This window comes from Lycium barbarum, chromosome 2, assembly GCF_019175385.1.
Source record: "Lycium barbarum isolate Lr01 chromosome 2, ASM1917538v2, whole genome shotgun sequence".
Classification (NCBI taxonomy): Eukaryota; Viridiplantae; Streptophyta; class Magnoliopsida; order Solanales; family Solanaceae; genus Lycium; species Lycium barbarum.
This window is the reverse complement of record NC_083338.1, coordinates 143,156,523-143,177,465: the sequence shown is the minus strand read 5'-3', so window position 1 is coordinate 143,177,465 and position 20,943 is coordinate 143,156,523. Positions and strand designations below refer to the sequence as shown.

At 34.1% G+C, this 20,943-nt stretch overlaps 1 protein-coding gene and 1 long non-coding RNA gene across 3 annotated transcripts; one reads left to right on the top strand and one right to left on the bottom strand.

Annotated features, from left to right (window-relative positions):
• Window positions 1-860: 860 nt before the first annotated feature.
• Window positions 861-1,830, bottom strand: LOC132623175 (uncharacterized). Of its 2 annotated transcripts, none has more exons than XR_009576116.1 (2): window positions 1,467-1,830; window positions 861-1,166 (listed from the first exon to the last, which is right to left on the bottom strand). It is a non-coding gene; the product is annotated as an uncharacterized LOC132623175 (long non-coding RNA). The 2 variants fall into 2 exon arrangements; XR_009576127.1 differs by having other exon boundaries at window positions 1,533-1,830.
• A 14,635-nt stretch (window positions 1,831-16,465) lies between these two features.
• On the top strand, window positions 16,466-20,651 carry LOC132627743 (AP2-like ethylene-responsive transcription factor ANT). The gene is made up of 10 exons (XM_060343306.1): window positions 16,466-17,079; window positions 17,165-17,535; window positions 17,626-18,214; window positions 18,382-18,464; window positions 18,640-18,648; window positions 18,736-18,824; window positions 18,922-18,995; window positions 19,147-19,197; window positions 19,284-19,360; window positions 19,725-20,651. The coding sequence occupies exons 2-10, from the start codon at window positions 17,208-17,210 to the stop codon at window positions 20,357-20,359; spliced, it is 1,935 nt and encodes a 644-aa protein (XP_060199289.1). The 5' UTR covers window positions 16,466-17,079; window positions 17,165-17,207; the 3' UTR covers window positions 20,360-20,651.
• The last annotated feature ends 292 nt before the right edge of the window (window positions 20,652-20,943 follow it).

Here is a 20,943-nt window from a genome sequence, read left to right as displayed (position 1 = left end):
AACGAGGCGACGGTGATAAAAATTTCCAGAATTCCTAGCTTGGGACAAGCCTGGGACTTTTATAGATAAGGGGTAATTGCTCTAAATTTCAATTGCATGTACCAGTGCTGTGGAAAAGGAGGGAAAAAAATATTGAACTCAGTTAATATATGGGCCACAATGGACCCCTTGAAGTAGTTATTTGGAAAAACATATCACTCATGAAACCAGAGACCTACATAAATTTTATGGCATGCATGGTTGTTGAAGTAAGTTACTACGACATAAGTCATCTATAGCTATAAAATACGTTGTAGCTAAATATGAAAATTTTCGTGGCTAAACACTTTAGCCACAATTTTTTTTTTCGTAACATCCGTAGCAAAATGTAGCGTAGCTAAAGGTTAGCTACAGACTTTTGGTGATCCGTGGCTAAGGAGTAATACTTATTGCTACGAATTATTTTGTGTTGTAGCTGTTATAGTAAAATGCTCTTGCCACGAAAAATATATTTATAGCAAATAATTTTATTCTTTTGCCACGACAAATAAAACTTGTAGCAATCTTTATATTGTAGCTACAGTGTGCTCTTTTGTGGCAAAAAGTTTAAGCTATTTGCTATGAAAATACAAATTTGGTGGCTATTTTTATAGTTTAGTCTTGTGGCAATAATAATGTATTTAGCTATGAGTTCAAGTATTTGCCACAAATATATTCGTATGTATCTAAAGAATCCATTCTTTTTGTCATGAAATATATAAAATTATAGCTAATTTTTTTCTACATTTGCTACGAAAAGTAAAAATGCGTAGCCCTGTTTTTGGCAATTGTATGTATAGCTACGAATTCAAAATTTTCATCGCTACATATTGAAGATTACGCCACAAGCATTGTTAATTTTGTATTCCATAATAGGTTTCAAGTTACACATAGTTACATAGCTAAAATTTCAAACATTCATAATACATCATTTGTCTATGACACAATTACAATAGTAATATCTTGCTTGAGACTTGTGGGATCACATTGGGTATGTTGTTGTTGTTGTCATCTTGCTTGAGACTCAAACTCAGCACGATCTTTTCACTTCTCTCCTCCCACGCAGCCTCCAACAGCATCTTAGTTTGATCAATATCCGCCCTCTAATTTGTCATTATTGTTGCGGCTCTAATAATTCCATAATCTGCCTATTAATTTTGATAAAGTAAATTAACATCATAAACATAAACGAATGAGTATATAAGTATATTGAATCATATATTATGAGAAATACATCGATTAACTTCTCATGAAAAATCTTCACAGTAATATTAAAAGGGATAGCAAAACTCTAAATATTTCATAATATATTTGAATCTTTACGCTAAAAGTTTCTTCTAACCAAATCTCAATTAAGAAACAAACACATTTCTACATTATTGTTTCATGAAAGATTTATAGATCAATAACGGTGAAACGTACAAATATTAACATGAACAACAAAATACCTAACAAATAGCAAGAGAGTTCATTCAGCTCAATAAACTGTGAATATGAAATAGAAAAGTCAATACCAACTCCGGAATCACATTTCAAAAGAGATTAATGGCATCAAAAGCGCTTGTTGATGCAGATCTAATAAAAGAGGACATTACTTTTGCCCCTCCATTGCGTAATAAAAAGAATCAATTAGCTATTTATCCAATTGCATTGCATAAAAACCAAAGAACCCCTTATGAACTTTAGACATGGAGTAATAAAGATTTGTTTTGGTGAAATTGAAAAAGAGAACAAGAAACCGTGGAGAGGTGTGGCGGCTAGAGGGAAAAGATGAGGACTAGGTTTTAGATTAGACAAAGGGAACAGGGACCGTGCTTAGATTCTTGACAACTAGGTCTAGGAGTATCAAGTTATTAAAATAGCATTAAGCCATTAATTGATAACTTTTATTTATTTAAATTGGATATAATAGTAATCAATAAATAAATACAAGAACATAGTTATTTAAATCTAACATAGTTAAATATTCAAATTTAATAAATATTATTAGATATTTCTTTAAATTGTATTAAAAATTAATTCCTCGTTTAGTACGAGTTATGATATACTAGTTAGTACATAAATCATACTCCCTCTTTTTCAATTTGTTTGAACCTATTTCCTTTTTAGTCCGTGCCAAAATAAATGACCTCTTTTCTAATTTGGAAACAAATTCACTTTATGAATGATTTACAGCCACACAAATTTTCAAGACTTATTTTGAACCACAAGTTTCAAAAGTCTTCTCTATTTCTTAAATGTCGTGTCCAGTCAAATGGGTTCATATAAATTGAAACGGAGCGAGTATATATTATTAAAATTTTAAAATATAATTCTTAATAATTTAGGTATTATAAAATGTCTAAATATAGTCACAAAAGAGAAGAGACCCCTACACTATATATGAATCATACTAAGTAAGTGTTTGGCCGTAGATTTCAAATGAAGTTGTGTTTGGTCATACTTTTTGCAAAGAATATTTGAAATAATGTTCATGCTTGAATGTACTTAAGTACAACTTCAAAAGTGAAAAGTGGGTTGGAAAACATGCTATAAGCTGTTTTCCAAATTCGGAATACAACTTCAAGTTGAATTTGAATTTTTTATGGCCAAACATTTATTTTAAATAAAGTAAAAAATTATTACTCCGGAAAAAAGTGAATGCCAAACGGGTTTGTCATAACTCATATGCTCCTATTGTAATTACATCAAATTATTAATTATATTTGTAATAATTATTAAGTTTTTTTATGACAAGCGAAACCACAGTCGCTATCCTTCGGGTGAGCATTAGTTATTTAATATTGCCATAAGATCATAAAATCAATAATGCATATTATTTAAATTTAATATAATTAGTGATCAATGTAGTTAGATACAATCATACAAGCACATAGATATTTAAATGTGATATAATTAGATGTTCAAAATTAATTAATAAAATTACATAATTATTCATCATATCGAATCTTGCAAGTAATACTTTATTAAATATAAATTATTATATAATAGTTTGTTTTGATTTACAATCGTACGTATGTCAACAATATTCTTAATTTATTGAACATAAAATTTAATAGTATGAATAACCAAACTGTCACAAATATAATACTAGTTTACTACGAATTTATTAAGTTGGATTTTAATATGAATTATGATATACTAGTTAGTATTGTTATGCACTTCTATATCAATCATATATATCATTGAAATTTTAAAATATACTTCTTAATTATATAGGTATTCCAAAATGTCCAAATATAGTCACAAAAGGAACAAGACAACGTAATGTATGTTAATCATATTAAATTTTTAGTTTTTGAATTTAGTATATAATTTGGTTTACGATAATCAATAAGATATTAACATTGTACAAGACTATATATCATAACACTTTTTATTGTGTAGATTAAATAAATATAATATGTTATACGATGCAATTGATACAAGATTATAGCTGTTTAAATTCTATATATTTAGTTATTCACACATTAATTAGATAAAGCTAATTTTTTAATTATAATCTTGATTTTATCAGTACTGATGTTAACTCAGCTGATGATAATATTGTAGACATGGAATCAGAACCTAAAACTGATGATTATAGCTATTACGTCAAGTATTGCCACGACTTTTTAGTACTTGAAGCAAAAGTATTTATTTAGATATAATATGTTAATTTGAATATTTTTTTGTGGGTAAAAGATTACTATTGCTTCAATGAGTTTTAACTCGTGGCAAAAAACAACAATTAGCTACAAAGTTTTGTTATAACAAAAAGTTTGTGGCTATATCATTTAATTATTGCCATAATTTCTAATAACTTGAAGCAAAAATACGTATTTAGCTACAACATGTTGTTCCAAATAATTTATTGTGGCTAAAAGGTAAACTATTGCTATAGTAACTTTTAACTCGTGGCAAAAATTAATAATTGGCTACGATGTTTTGTTATAACAAAAAGTTTGTGGCTATATCATTTAACTATTGCCATAATTTCATATAACCTGAAGCAAAAAATACTTATTTAGCTACAATATTTTGTTTCAAATATTTTTTTGTGGCTAAAACGTTACTATTACTACAATAAGTTTCAACTTGTGGCAAAAAAAATAATATTAGTTATGAAATTTTATAAAAGCTAAAACTTTGTGGCTATATCATTTAACTATTGCCACAATTTTTTATAACTTGAAGCAAAAATACTCATTTAGCTACGACATGTTGTTTCAAATAATTTATCGTGGCTAAAAGGTGAACTGTTGCTACAGTAAGTTTCAATTCGTGGCAAAACTTAATAATTAGCTATGAAATTTCACTGTAGCAAAAAAGTTGCAGCTATTTAGGTAATTATTGCCACGATTCTTAGCAATTATAGCAAAAATGAGGAATTAGCTTTGCCAATATGATTTTCGTGGCTAAGAAATTTTACGAATTTATAGATAGCTAAGGAATTCAAATTTTTGTGGCTATTATTAGGTACTAGCCACGACTTTTAAATTCATAGTTAAGATTTCGTAGCTATAAATGCCTTATATTTTTGTGTTATACCACACAGTTTTGTTGTTTTAAGTGGTGAATATAACTACTTAGATTTAACTTCACCTGCTATTTATTATTGTGACCCCACAAAAAATAAGAAACACAACACTACTAAGTACTAACATATTGCAAGAACTTGATATTATGATGATCCATGATCCATGATCCACTTATAAATGGAAAGTTGGTCAGATTTCTGTTCTCCTAATCTCTTGGAATTAAATTTACCATTCTCATCAAGAGGGAAACCAAATTAAATCTTCCTCTGCCCTCCACCTAATATATATATATATATATATATATATACACACACTAGTTGTTGAAGGTCCGTGCTAAGCCCGGACCCAAACTCAAAATATAAAAATATAACATAATTTTTATCAAATAAGTATAATTTGTCTCACATATTTCTACAACATAATTTATTTATTTATTTATTTTATTTTTCACCCGGTGTTCGGTACCAACAGTGGAGCCCGACTATATCTTGATTCACGCCGCGTAGGGCCCCATTCGGAGGGAAGCGCTCCCTATACCAAGGATTTTTTCATACGCAAGGCTCGAACCCGAGACCTCTGGTTAAGGGAGGAGCAGCCCCTTTAGTGGTTATTACATAATTAATTTAGTGTATTTGCATGTTAACCATATCTTATTGATAAGTTTTCATATTTATTAAATTTTATTCGCCATATAATTGAATAATTGTTTTTAAAAAAAATATTTATGAGGAAGTAAGTTTGGTAGGAAATTTAGCAAATACCAAAAGGACGTAAGTGATTCGATAGTCTATAAACTAACATGATAAATATGATAATTACAACTCAGGGAAGATCATAAATTGAAAAATATTTTCGTATTTTTATGAATTTGTGAGCATGTAATTTTTATTTATAGATATAAATATATTTATTTTGATATATATTAATTTTTCACTCATTATTTTATGTGTCAAATGTGATCTTTAACCTTAGTTTAGATGAAATTCAATAAATAACCTAAATTCGTAAAATAGAATTGGAGGAATATCTCAATAAGTGGAAAGAAGAGATTCTTAAAAAAGTTGTGCAACAAACCAATTATAAAAATCCATGTGGAGTGGTATTAAATAAATGAAGGAGAGCAAAAATTAAAAATGAAAATATGCAAGGAAAAGTCAATTGGAGAGCCACATGCAAGCATCTTATTAGAGTTGTGAGGATGTGAGGATCACAAAGTATGTTTGATTGATTTCAATTATTAGATATTTTATAATAATTAGAGGTAATATGGTTAAATTGTCATTATATTTATTGCTCCTTAAGGGGTGTGTGTATTCAGACATGAACAAGTAAAAATGGACGGAGGGAATATCTACGTAACATGGTTTCTTGGTTATACACAAATTCACTTATCTAAATATTGATTATATATAAAAATAATATATGAAACTAAATATAAAAATTAAAACAACCATATAATATAGACCGGATGAATAACTCAATAAGTAGCAAGAAGAGATTCTTAAAAAATGGTTGCAACAAACCAATTATAAAAATTCACGTGGAGTGGTATTAAAAAATTGAAGGAGAGCAAAAAATGAAAAATAAAGATATGCAAGGAAAAGTCAATGGAAAAGTCCACATGTAATCATCGTATCGGAGTTGTGAGAATGTGATGACTACAAGACCTCACTAACCTTATATATATATATATATATATATATAACGGTAATGAAAGAAGAGACACAAATGACTGTCCAAGACGGTGAAATGATTGAGATTCCTCAATCTATAATTATGGATCTCTGATTTAAGTCTTAAGAATAAAAAAATTTATCAAGGAAGTGTTCTCCCTTCATAGTGGGTCTACTAGGGGCGGAGCCAGTAAGGGTCAAAGGGGTTCGTCCGAATCCCATTTGGGAAAAATTACACTATATATATAAGGTGAAATTTATTTTTTATGTATATATAGTAAACATTAAACCTCTTTGGCTTCTTCGTTTGTCTGATTCTTTATGTTTTTGAACCCCAATTGTTAAAATCTTGGCTCTTGCACTGGGGTCTACCCCGCTTAGAATTAAATTTACCATTCTCACCAAGAGGGATAAACTAAATTACATCTCTCTTTGCTCCGGACCCCAGAAAAAAAAAAAAAAAAAAAAAGAGCTTTGATCCTTAGCCTTATCAAGGGAAGGAAGAAAGATTAAAGACTGATTGGGGGTGTGGTTGGATGGTAGAAATTTCTCGATTTTTAATTACATGTCTCGAATTCAAGTTCTATAAATGAAGAGCTTTACGACGAGAACGCGTTTTACCTTCATATTATAGGTCATTTAGTGCTACTTCAGATTAATCGGACAAGAAATATCAAATATACATCATATGATAGAAAAAAGGATAAACTGATGATTTCATGGCAGAGAAATTTATTAGTGTTTGGTGGAGTGACTCATCATTACCATATAATCAAAGGAAACGAATCCACACGCACAAACCCCTCTCCAATCCTCCATTCTCAGTACTTCCCTCCCAAACATACCCTCACTCATTATTATTTTTTTCTCTTTAAAAGATTCAAACCAAATGATTTACATTTGGAAAATCTGTCTCCACGAAGGCCTCCATCCATGCAATTTTTGGCATGCAAAATTCTACTACTTTCACCATAAAGGAAACATCCCATTAGGCCATTACTACTTATTCTTCTTAAAGTTAAAAATAGTGCTCATAGTCCCAACCACTTATATCTTCTTTTTTCCTCATTATTACCCACGACCACTAAAAGGAAATAATTCTTCTATTTTGATTAGCACTCAATTAAGTAACTATTTTGATGTGATCATGCATAGCTTAAGATCCTTAGTAACTAAGCAAGTTTCCTCGTTAAGTTTCTTGTTAATTTATCTTCCTTCGTTTTCTTCTCAATAAAGCTTCATATCAGTGGATCAAAATTATGCTGAATAGTCCATATAAGACGGGTTGAGTTTCGAGTCCGGAACCAAAATGCTCCCAAAAAAATCATTTTGAATCAAAATACCCCAACAAAAAAAAAAATTACAAAAGTACCTTTAGCGCAGTGAAATACTGCGCTATAGCACTTCACGGAGACGGAGCCGTTAAGTGCTATAGCGCAGTATTTTACTGCTCTATAGAAATCTTTCTCACACCTATAACGCAGTAAAATACTGCGCTATAGGACTCCGCCATTTTCCAAAACATTACATTTTCACTCCTTTTTACGTAGTTTATCTTTTTTACGTAGTTTAGCCGTATATTAATCATGCTTTGAGATTCCGGAACTTCAACATTTTATATAGAACTCTAGTTATATTTGTACAATTAATAAAATAGGCTCAACACATCAAGAATACGCAATACTTTGGATTGTCGTTTTAGTGGTTGAAAAGTGCTCGAAGTCCTTTTTTGTTTGAAGACTTGTAGTCATTAGCTTTAAGTTATTTATCTTTTAGGGTTTCGTCTTATTTTAAATTAATGCTTAACTTTATTTCGAATGTGTCACGTTTTTTTTTACTATCAATTTAGGATGTGAAACTATAAATAATAATAAAGACTAAGATAATATTTATAAATATGCAAAAAATATATAATATTTACGATAAATTGTACAACACTAATGTATATACACTATCGAGGATGGGCCCCACATGTAGTATGCCGGAGACTATCTCTAGGCCTAAGGCTCATACCATCCCCACTGCCCTCGCCATCGTCTCCATCGCCCTCGCCATCGTCTCCATCGCCCTTTTTCCTCTTAATAACCGGACGCTCCAAGTCATGATCATTTTCTCTTCCCCTAGCCCTTGCGCCCTTAACTAGAACGTGTTTCTTCTTGGGATTTAGTCCCGCTGGCACGCTCAGAACCTCAGGCTGAGCTAGGTCTGGAAACTCGACCTCTTCCTCGTCAGGAGTTGCCACCGCGGGCGCCGAAGGATGAACCTAAAAAATATATAATAATTAGTACCATTTCTCATTTATATTGAATACATTAACGTTATTTATTTAATCAAACCTGTGTGTCAACGGGCGCCTGAGTAGGCTCCTGAGATGGGTCTGTAGGCTCCTGAGATGGGTGTGGTGGTGAATATGAGGTAGTCTCCTGGACGAGATGATGTTCGAAGTCCAAGTAAAGGTTATAAAAATTAAATAAATCTTTACCTTATATTGAATAAAATTAGTTTTAAGTAAAAAACTTACATGCGCCTCGATAGTCTCATGAGAAGACCCCTCTGCCTCGGCAGGCTGATGAGAATGCTCCTGAATGGGTAGCTCCTGTGGACCCACTGGCGCCGAATCCTAAAATATGAAAAAAACGAAATAATAAGTAACATACATATTTAAAATAAGTACTTTAAATAATCAAATATGTATATTAAATATTGACCTTATATTGAATAAAACAAATTTTAATAAAAAGCTTACCTATGACTCGGTAGTCATATGGGAAGACACCGCTGGCTCGACAGACCCATGAGAAAACGCCTGAGTGGGTGGCTCTGGTGGACCCGCTGACGCCGAATCCTAAAATACAAAATATTACTAAATAATGAGTAACATATATATATTTAAAATAAATAATTTTAAAGGAACAAATAAGTATTTTAAATACTAACCGGGATCAAAAACTCATCGAAGTAAAAAAATCCTGGCTCCCTCAAAATTCCTCACAGGCCGCTCATCAGCTAATGAAGCGCGTAACGCCGCCTAATCAACGTTACCACGCTCCTCCATGTATGCATTCTGGCTCGGCTGTGATGAAGACCCGGGTATCTCAGCAAGTAAGAGTGCCGGCGTAAACGTAGGTGAGTCCCCAGGTGAGCTGCCACCGGCCTGGAACGACTGCGGATGGACTAGACCGTGAACGCCCTTTGGAACGGGATCGGCCTCATCCGCCTCATCTACCAGATGGTGTCCTCCACCACTAGGTCCTCTAGCAGCAGCGCCGCGTCCTCTACGCGCACGGCGTCCTCCGGCAGCACGACGTCCTCTGCCAGCACGGCCTCCTCCTCTGGGAGCACCCGGTCCTCCTCCTGGTGCTGGTTGATACTCAGCCTCCAGAACAGGCTTCTCCCTGCGCCTAATCTTGCCTGCCTTCCGGATACCATCCTCGGATATCCGTACCATCTCCGTGGCAAGCCCTGCAAACCCAGGGTAAGGCATATGCTCTAACCTCAAGATGCGTAAACGCTGTACGGCCACCAGCTGCATTTGTGTTCAACAGAAAAAAAAAGTTTATTTTTAAAACGTAACAATTAATGCAATTAAATAAATCTAAATACGATAAACTTACCAATGCCTCGTACTGCCTCGCGAGTGCTGAGTATCCTACATCCCTAGGGGGACGCAAAGCTGGGTTGCCGATCAATCGGCGTGTGATCAGATGATACCACAGCATGTAATGCTCAATGGGAGTCAAATGGCCAACCACCGCTAAAGTGCCCAACCTGTTCTCCCAACGGTAGAGCTGGACATCCATGAAAGCCAGCAAATCATCATCAACGGCAGCCCGATCGTCCCGCTGGTAGTGTCGGAGCTCATGACGGACGTCAAGGAGTATACTCTGTGTATGCCCAAACTGTCGTAAGACACGATCTGGCATGTGATCCTCTACGATGTCAAGGTGTATCAACGGACACCGCGACCTCCAAACCCCCTGACCTGCCCTACAGAAGGGCGGCAAACCAACTAATATAGCAGTGTACGGCGTCCATATAAATAGCTGCATAACATATAAATACAAATCAGTGATCACCAAGTAGAAAAGACGTTTAATTAAATTATTAATGTAAATTTAAATAGTTTTACCGCATCGTCCGTCATGTGATCAAGCTGGTCCCGGAATGGAAGAATACTGTGGTGCGTATTCACATCCTGGTCAAAACCCGCTATCCACCTCCTCGCATAAGGCATGTCAATCTCGAGGTGATGCCTAGGTACGGGCTGAAAAGACAGCATCCTCTCCCACGCCCATAACTGTAAGCGATATTAGAAAATACGAATTTTTAAGTCGTCATTTCAAGAGGTTTGTCTACATTAAAGGAAGGCACACTTAAAATATTACCCGGAGAAGAGCAAAAAATCCACACACATCTCTGACAACACCAATAGACGCTCGACACAAGCATCTGTAAAGATACGCCAAAACAGCACCACCCCAGCTGTAGTCTCCCAGGCGGTCCAGATGCTCCAAGAAAACCAAATAACGTAAGCTGACAAAAGCACTCGATGAGTTCGGGAACAAGATGTCCCCGAATATAATAAGCAGGTACAAACGGGCATGACGATCAACATCGTCCTGCGGGGTGCCGTCGTCAACCGGATCTAGACCCTCCAAATAAGTGCAGAGTGCACTAATCTTAATCCGACTCTGTCCCGAAATCTGGCCCTCGGCATCAGGCACGAAGTGGGTGAGCCTAGTCAACTCTGTCGCCCACATCTGACCAGGAGGAGGCTCGTACCGAGTGTGTAGTGGCTCTCCATCTACCCGCAATCCAAAGAGGACCTCCACATCCTGAAGTGTAATCGTGGCCTCACCAGTGCGAAGATGGAAGGTATGTGTCTCTGGCCCAATCATGTTGTACCCGACCAACGGACACGCAACGGTAGATGCCGCCGCGAAACAATATCTCCAACACGCGAGGGTGTGGGGGGTGCTCGCGTAAAAGAGTCCACTCTCTCTGCAGCCTAGGGGGACAAAGCCTAGTAGATATCCCTATAGTACCGGCCCATAATAACTCTGACCTATTATTGTCTTGCAAAGATAATACTGATCTATCGGCGGGACCGGGGTGAACAGCGAGCCCCGGGTGAGCATCGAGCCCCGGGTGAGCATCGGGCGCCGGGGGAACATTGGGCCCAGGGGGAACATTCAGATCCATGAAAGTGTCCGGTCTGTACAAACTAAATTAGTCATTATTCTTGAAATAAAAGATAAATTATATTAACTAATTAATAATTTGTAGGGAATATGTGAATTATGTAGTATTATATCTTGTGAATAATTAACATGGGATATGCAGTAAATTTAATATGTGATAGTAAGGACACATATGTGATGGCAAAGATTTTTAAGTTAATTACTTTTGAATTATGTGATGGCAAAGACTTGTTAAGTTAATTAGTTTGGGAATCGAAATTCAGCAGTAATATTTGTTTGGAACTCTATTTTGAATATGTGATATATTTTGAGTTGACCAAATAGCCAGCACAACTACGATAAAATTAAACTAAAAGAGTATATTCGTCGACCACATATTTTCCTACAAACTTTACAGTTTTTTCGTTAGCTTATGTATTTATGAAAAGAAGAACTTTAACTATTCTTTTTAAGATAATTTTTTTTATTTAACATATATATTCACGCTTTTAAAATTATATAGATTAACATTTCATAATCATTTACAACTTGTTTGGATGGTTGATACCTATTGTATTATATTATGTTGTTAGTTTAAATACAATGTTTGATTTGATTGTTACTTTAATTTTATTGTTATGTAACGACGAAAGGTCCTATTTTATGTAACCACTGATTTGGTCATATACAATACAACACAATACGATAAATGTCAAAACAATACATAACAATCATCCAAACAAAGTGTTAACAACATAATAATTCATTACCAATCAACTTCTTTCAATTCATAAACAATATTTAACAACTAATAAATTCATAATCAATATTTAACAAATAATCAATTAACAAAATAATAATTCATTAACAATTTATAAATAATTAACAAATTAACAACTCATAAACATATAACAAATTAACAATTCATAAACATTTAACAAATTAACAATTCATAAACATTTAACAAATAATGAATTAAACAAAAAAAATAATCGGAACAGTGGCAAAAGCCACTGCCCAGTCCGAACAATAACAAAAAAAAATTTGTTTTTTTTTTTTGGAAAATAGCAAGGATTAAATGTTAAGCATGCTTAGACTATAATGTATATAACAAATTAATAACACAAGTTCATAGTAGAAAACCTTAATCGAAGATTTTTTGTAGAGTTATTTTAAACGAGTTGTACGCCGCTTTTTTTCAAAATTCGAACTTAGAATCTTGCTCCTCGACTTGAATATACCGAGAATCTAAACTTTCCGGACGAAATTTAATAGAAAATGATGTTTTTGGATGTGGGGACCACCTCGGTTTCCCCTCCAATGGCGTTTCAATTTTTTTTTTTTAACCACTGGAGGGACCAGTGGTGGAACTCGATGGGTTTTATGGCGGAATCCTATAGCGCAATATTTTACTGCGTTATAGGTGAGAGAAAGATTTATATAGCGCAGTAAAATACTGCGCTATAGCACTTAACGGCTTTGTCTCCGTGAAGTGCTATAGCGCAGTATTTTACTGCGCTAAAGGTACTTTTGTAACATTTTTTTTATTGGGGTATTTTGGTTCAAAATGATTTTTTTTTGGGCATTTTAATTCCGGACCCTTGAGTTTCATGGGTCGATAGTCCTATATTAACTAAAATGAATGTGTTTTATATTTTTTGTTTTGTTTTGTCATCTAAAGTACATTTCCGGTTAAGAGTATTTTTGGTTTGTTATATCAATGGCAAAGAAATTACTTTTCTGATATAAAATAAGAAAAAGATTTTGTTACATCATTTGTAATGGTTGAGTTACTTTTCTATACAAAAATAAAGAAAAGTAATTGGTTACACCATTTTTAATAGTGAAGTGTTTTTCTGTTGCAAAATAAAAAAACGACTTTATTATGTTATTTTTAATAGTTGCTGGTCATATAAGCAATTAATTCGTATAAGGTGAGACAAGCTTAAAACAAATTTCTTTTTCTTTATTAATTGTTTCGTTTCTGTTGGAGAGAACAGAAAAAAACAAAAAATGGAGACTATTGATTAGATCCCGTGAAGAAAATAAATGAACAAAAGGATAGCACACAAACAATAAAGATGGATATTTTGATATTAGCTTTTTTAAAGTGGAAAACATTCTGCAGTGGTTATCCAAAAGAAGACTTTCGTCTTAGATTAACATGTGGAACAACAGCAAATCTCTCATTTAAAAGCCTTGATTAAATTATTTAGTAGATTGATTTAGTAAATATAACATAAACAAATTATAAAATATTATCAACAAAAAAGCAAAGGGTTTAATTTCTTTTTAAGGGCCCTTTACTAATCATTCCTGGAATATTTCAATCAAAATAGAGACCCACTTCCACTTTATGTCTGGCAGCAGGTGTTGACTACGCTCCTTATTGTGCCCTTAGAAAAAGCAACAATTATCAATCAAGGCATGCTCCTTTTTTGTTTTCTTCTTTATGTTAATTAAAAAGAATATCACGTAATGTATTTTTTTTTTACAGTATTGGTATATGTTAATCAAGTATATAACATGTAGCTTGGCGTATTTTAAGGTTAAAAGTCCTACTTATCATAGACGATGGTGGGCGGATCGGTAGTGTCACGTATAAGTTCACGTGAACTCAATAGTTTTTGTTTATTTATTAGAAAAAAACACAAAATATTTAGAAATATTTGATTGTGAAATCAACTATTATTGTATATTTACTTGAGATCGTTGTCGGCAGTCATAAACTTCAAACCTTGAATTCACGTATATAGACGATGACATGTAGTTATCTTTTAGGTGATACTGTAACGGTGAGAAGTATACTAAAGTAAAAATCTTTATTGTTATTACAAAGAAGATGATATGGTGATATATTTAAGTTAGATGTATCGACATTACTTTCCCTATCATGCCATTATGCACGACTATTCTTTTCATTCATTCTCCATTCAAAACTTTTGGTCAGCTGCTATCTTTTCATACAGCTAGTGATTGACCTTGAACTAATCAAAACTTTCTATTTGAATGGAATTCCGCAATTGCATAAGCTTCGATCTCGATCGATTATACTTTAGTTTAATTGGGTAAGTATCGATATACGATGGAACATTTGCATGCTTTGGTCCATACCACGAAGCAAGAAAAGATTTAAGGATCCTTTTTTTCCACCTATTACTTACTCTCTCATCTACCCTCCCTAGACGCCACGATGTGGAATTTCACTGGGTGGTTGTTGTTGTTGTTGTTGTTGTTACTTACTCTCTCATCTGTAGCGAACAAGTAAAGAAGGAATGAGTGAACGAATTCGCTAAAGGGGGACATCCACCCTTCTACTTGATCAAACACATAAGAGCCGAAGTAATTCAATTCACTCGAAAAGAGAAGAGTGTTAAGCATCCCGTACTGCAGCTCTAAAGGGCTTTGTAGAATAGGAGAATGCTCAGGTCCATCTTTGTGTGATTCCTAAAATATGAGGTGAGGTGTTGATTCTACTCTTGAAGTGACCCAACATAAAGCTTTCAGAAAAGGCTTTTAACTGAAAATTAAGATATAGGTATAAATAAATAAATAAAACCATAGTACATCTATGATTATCCCCTCCGTCGGTGTAGTTCTATTAAAAAAACTTGACTCATGTAGAGAAAGAATTTTAAAATAAGATACCTATGGAAGCAGTAGGATTGGGTCTGCGAGCAAAACCCCAAAACCTCAAATCATCTAATGCCTATCACACAAGAGTCTCGAGAATCTGGTATCTAAGGTGTCTGGGATTTATCCCAAAAATAAGTAGGAGTGCTCTTCCTTTCATCCCTTTTGCCTGACAATCTATAAATTTTACCTAACCAATATTTATTTCCTCTGGAATATAATTTGAGTTGTTGTCCCCGTAATTTCATTCCCTCTAATCCCCCTGAAAAAGGAAAATGGCCTAAGTTTATTTAGTTTCATCTCCTTTAATTTCAATTGGAATGCTAAGGGTTGGAGTCATGGGAAAAGTTCCACAGTCCTAAGTTCTTCCCTTCAATTAAGTCGAGATAATAGTTTATATGGTAGGACTAACAAGATTTCTTTTGCTTAAGGATAGGTGTATAGATAGGGTTTTGGATCTCGATACTGATTTTAATTTCTTTGGGAAAAAATGAGATGCTTCTTCAGCCTTGCAATCTGGTGTTGCCTGATGAAGATTGCATACTTTGAGAATCTATCAACCATGAACATAATGTAACCATACCTTTCAGACAATAGTGTTGTGATGAAGTCCCTTAGTGCCACTATTTCATGGTTGCTTCGCTACTGGTAGAGGTTTCAAAAGTGTTCGCTTGCGTTGTTATATTTTTACACCATCAAGTTAGGTGATCTCTAACAACATATAACTATTAGATACAAACATATTCTGGTAACCTAATACAAGTATTATTTAATACTATCAACCAAATGATACATTATTTATACGACAATTAGTATTTCTTATCCCATCAACTAAATTTATTTCTTGTTATATATACGAGATTTTATATCAAGATTAATGATTTTAATACCCTCGTCTGTATGATCCTAGAATTGTCAAATGGTGTGATGGGATGAATATGGAAAAAAACTTCTTATAGGCAACACTTTCTCTTTTAATAAATTATACATAGCATAAATTTGGATTAATTGAACCAATAAATATCAAATGGTGACACCAAAACAAACTCTCAAGTAAAAAAAGAAAAAGGCAAAATGAGTAAAGGTAGAAGTTGAGTTTTGAAAATGGTTAACACCTGTGATCTGAAGAGAAATTACAGAAAGAAGGTAAGGGCGAGGCTGGATGGTAAAAGAGTAGTTGCGGGGGGAGGGGGTGGGGGTGGGGGTCAGAATGCTGATGTACTGTATGAAGTGACTGGATGGGCAGATGTCCTGCCCTTTGCCCGTCAATCAAATCTATCCAAAACCCTCTCTGCCTTATGCTATTACTGCTACTGTTAACATTTTCCTCTTTTATTTTTTTTATTTCTTACATTTTCTGTGCAAAAAGCAAATTTCTTTTGATTGCTGATATTTATCTCTGACCACACTCCTGGTTCTTTATTTCCCACTAGATTGAAGTGGCCCTCCTCTCTCTCTCTCTTCTGGCCTTTACCGGAATAAAAATAAAGAAAAAGCCAATTAAAACCTTTGCTCATGTTTTTTTTCTCATTTATGGTTTAAATAAATACTGGGGTTTTGCACTAAGTTGAGAATAACATAACAACTTGGTCATTTTTCCCTTTCTTGGTCTGAATCTTGGGTATCTCTGGGTTTAAGCTAAGGTTTTGAGTCTGCTTAGCGAAGAGAAAAGAAAAAGATAAAAAAGAAAAGAAAAGAAAGCATATAGAATATCTATTTACACAGATCCCTATGGGCTATGGAGTGCAGGGGTGCTATCCAACATTGCTTGCTGAAACTCATTCTCTTTGTTTAGTTTAAAGGGTCCAGTTTTTGTTCTCTTTTTAAGACTGAGAAAGAAAGAAAGAAAGAAAGAAAGAAAGAAAAGACAAGAGAAGAATGAGAAACTACAAGAAAGAGAGTTTTGGGCTTTTTTTCACCTAGATTCAAGTGAAGACTTTCCTTGTTTTCATCTTTATTTGTGTGGAGAACAAATATTTTCTTTGGGTTCATGAGTTCTCGCTGCAGCTATACTACAAAAAAGAAAAGTCTTGCCAAGTTCTTGAAATTTTAAAGGTATGATTTTTATTCTTTTTTTCCTTTCTTATTTTGAAATGATTACTCTATTTTCTCCCAATGATTGAACTACCTTGAACCACAGAAAAGAAAAGCCTTTACAACTTACAAGAAACCTCAACAACTGAATGAAGATGAAGTCTATGAATGATGATAGCAGCAGCAGCAGCAATAATAATAATAATAATCATAATAGTGCGGCTAATAGTAACTGGTTGGGTTTTTCCCTCTCACCCCACATGAAAATGGAGGTTACTAATCCTTCTGAACCTCAACATCATCAGTTCAATCATCAAACTCAAAGTTTCTATCTTTCATCTTCTCCTATGAATGTGTCAACAACTTCTGCTCTTTGTTATGAAAATAATCCCTTCCATTCTTCCTTATCTGTCATGCCTTTAAAATCTGATGGCTCTCTTTGCATCATGGAAGCTCTCTCAAGATCTCATGCAGATGGTAATAGTTTAGTTTGCTTCTAAAGTTCTAATCTTTTTCACTTTTGTTTTTTTTCTTTTACTAATATTTTGCTATCTTTGTGTAATAAAGCTATGGGGCAAAGTTCTTCACCTAAGCTTGAGGACTTTTTAGGTGGTGCAACTATGGGAACAAGTCAATATGGAAGTCATGAAAGGGAGGCTATGGCTCTAAGCTTAGACAGCTTGTATTATCATCAAAATGAAGAAGAGATTCAAGTTCATAGTCACCATCCTTACTATTCTCCCATGCATTGTCATGGCATGTACCAAGAATCACTTTTAGAAGAAACTAAACCAACTCAAATTTCAAACTGTGATGCCCAAATGACCGGAAATGAGCTAAAAAGTTGGGGCCACTATGCTGAGCACCAACATGCTATTGACCAACACATAAATGCCACTTGTAGCATGGTTGCTGCTGCAGCTGGTGGTGGTACAGTTGGTTGTAATAATGATTTGCAGTCTTTAAGCTTGTCAATGAATCCTGGTAATCAGTCTAGCTGTGTTACTCCAAGACAAATTTCTCCTACTGGGCTGGAATGTGTAGCCATTGAATCAAAGAAAAGGGGTTCTGGAAAAGTTGCTCAAAAACAACCTGTACACAGGAAATCCATTGACACATTTGGTCAAAGAACTTCTCAGTATAGAGGTGTCACTAGGTCAGTCTATTTATTTTTAACATTTTGTTTTGTGGGGTTTCTATTTCTCATGTTTTTGCTTCCAGTTGGAAAGATTTGCCTTTTTGAGTCTCTTTTTGTTGGTTGATTTTCATATCTGCTTTATTGTAAGATTTTCAAATGACATTGTGTGAATATGATTTCACCAGACATAGGTGGACAGGTAGGTATGAGGCACATTTGTGGGATAATAGTTGCAAGAAGGAAGGGCAGACTAGGAAAGGAAGACAAGGTTAGCTAATGTGTAACTTTTTTTCAATCCGCACATATTTGTTTGGTTGTATTTTGATCTGTGACTGCCATTTTTGGCCCCATTCTGTTCATTGTCTGATTATTGTTATGAATTTTTTGTCATGTACCTGCTTGTTGGTGGATATGCTGTTCTAATCAACTCCTCCTTATTTTAGTTTATCTTGGTAAGTAGCTTTGTCAACATACAAATTTTTAAAACCTACTTTTATTCTTTACTCAGTACTAAAATTGAAAATTAATGTGGATTTTAGGGGGCTATGATATGGAAGAAAAAGCTGCCAGAGCATATGATCTAGCTGCACTGAAATACTGGGGTCCTTCAACTCACATTAATTTTCCAGTAAGAGTAATTACTTATCCGCTGATGACAAGTCAAGTTATTATATTTAATGCTTTGGCTAACAGGAGACATCAAATTTCTTTGCTCTTTTTTGCAGTTAGAAAATTATCAGAAAGAGCTTGAGGACATGAAGAATATGACCCGGCAAGAATATGTTGCACACTTGAGAAGGTGGAACTTTGTTACTAGTACTTAATTTTGTTCTTCTTGGTTCCTCTTTCGAGTGTAAAAAAACATAAAACTAAATTTAGTATGACAATCTTGTGTCTATTTTATCAGCTTGTGTTTAAGTCTTTTGTGTTGTATCTTCATTAATATACAGGAAAAGCAGTGGATTCTCAAGGGGTGCTTCAATTTACAGAGGAGTGACAAGGTGTACTTGAAATTTCATGTGAATAAATAGTCTTAAATGACTTTTAATGATTCTTTCTAAAATGATTAGTATTTATTTATTAACAGGCACCATCAGCATGGAAGATGGCAGGCTAGAATTGGAAGAGTTGCAGGGAACAAAGATCTTTATCTTGGCACTTTTAGTAAATCCTTGCAAACTCTTTCACATTGATTTAGTCCTTTAAGCATGATTATTTATATAATTTCCTTGACATTATGTACTAGTACTAAAGATTATTACCAGTATAAGAGAACATGTTGTGTCTTTTCTTTTTGGTACCATGTTTCTTTTTTAGCCTTATTAGTGATGCTTGTCAAAGGCTGACTATACTGTTACTTTGCCTGTGTATTTCTCACATTTGGTGGGACTGAAAAACTTTTCCAAAAGCTGTTTCTTCCTTATGATCACATAATAAAGAGAGGAAAAAAAGTTCTTTCTCAGTACATGTTTTATTAATGTTCTAAGACATAATTTGTGTAATTCCTAACCTATTTTAATTTTTGTAGGCACACAAGAAGAAGCTGCAGAAGCTTATGATGTTGCTGCAATCAAATTCAGGGGTGTAAATGCTGTCACAAACTTTGACATATCTCGATACGACGTCGAAAAAATCATGGCTAGTAATACTCTACCTGCTGGTGAACTAGCTAGGAGAACCAAAGAAAGAGAGCCAATAGAGTCCCTTGAGTACAAAAATGAGGAATGTGTTCAAAATGACAACAATGGGAATATCACAGATTGGAAAATGGTGTTATACCAAACATCCAATCCTTCTTTAGGATTACTAACCGATAAATCGACGAACATGGGATCAAATAATTATCGGAACCCCACATTCTCAATGGCATTACAAGATTTGATTGGCATCGATTCGATGAATTCAAGCAACCATGCCACCATTCTTGATGAACAGAACAGGATTGGTAACCACTTTTCAAATGCTTCATCTTTGGTAACAAGTCTTGGCAGTTCAAGAGAAGCAAGTCCTGATAAAAGTGCTGGTTCTTTAGTCTTTGCAAAGCCTACAAAATTCGCGGTTCCATCGGCTAGTGTTAATGCTTGTATTCCCTCTGCTCAACTTAGGCCAATTCCAGTCTCAATGGCTCACCTACCAGTCTTTGCAGCTTTGAATGATGCATGAGAAAAAATGCAGCTATTGCTTTTTGGTTACATGTTGTAACTTTTTTTTTGCATGAACAAGAAAAAGGAAACGAAATTGGTGGTGGTTGGAAAAAAGGTGAAAGGAAAAGAAAAGAAAGGAATATGTCGGATTTTAGCTAGTGTTTTTGTATTTTCCCCCTAATTTTGAATGTAAGTGGGTGACTTAAGGGTACTAATGGACAGACTAGGTGGAGGGGCCAGTTACCTGTCTGTAACTATGTATTGGAAACTTTTTCAAACTCAAAAAAAAAAAAAAAACTTTCCTTTTTGCATCCTTAGCTTTAATTTTGTAAAAATTGAAGGCATTAGTACGTTGTTATGGAGGGTCTTAATCTCATGACGAAAATTCCAGTGGTAATATGGGAGAATTAAAGGTGACCCCATTTTATTATTCAATCTACTTTTTCTTTTTCCCTTTGTGGATTCTTGATCAAGTACAAAAACTAACTCCATGTTTCTCAATAATGCAAAATAAAGGTATATCCTTTGACCAAATTATGACATTCTCATTTTGATCAATCTGTGTAACATCATCATTCCCATATCTTTTTTTTTTTTTTTTCT

Coding starts and splice junctions, on each gene's coding strand:
- LOC132627743 (XM_060343306.1), top strand. CDS start 17,208: ATGAAGATGAAGTCTATGAATGATGATAGCAGCAGCAGCAGCAATAAT. Junction 17,536..17,625: donor CTCAAGATCTCATGCAGATG/GTAATAGTTTAG, acceptor TGTGTAATAAAG/CTATGGGGCAAAGTTCTTCA. Junction 18,825..18,921: donor CAACTCACATTAATTTTCCA/GTAAGAGTAATT, acceptor TCTTTTTTGCAG/TTAGAAAATTATCAGAAAGA.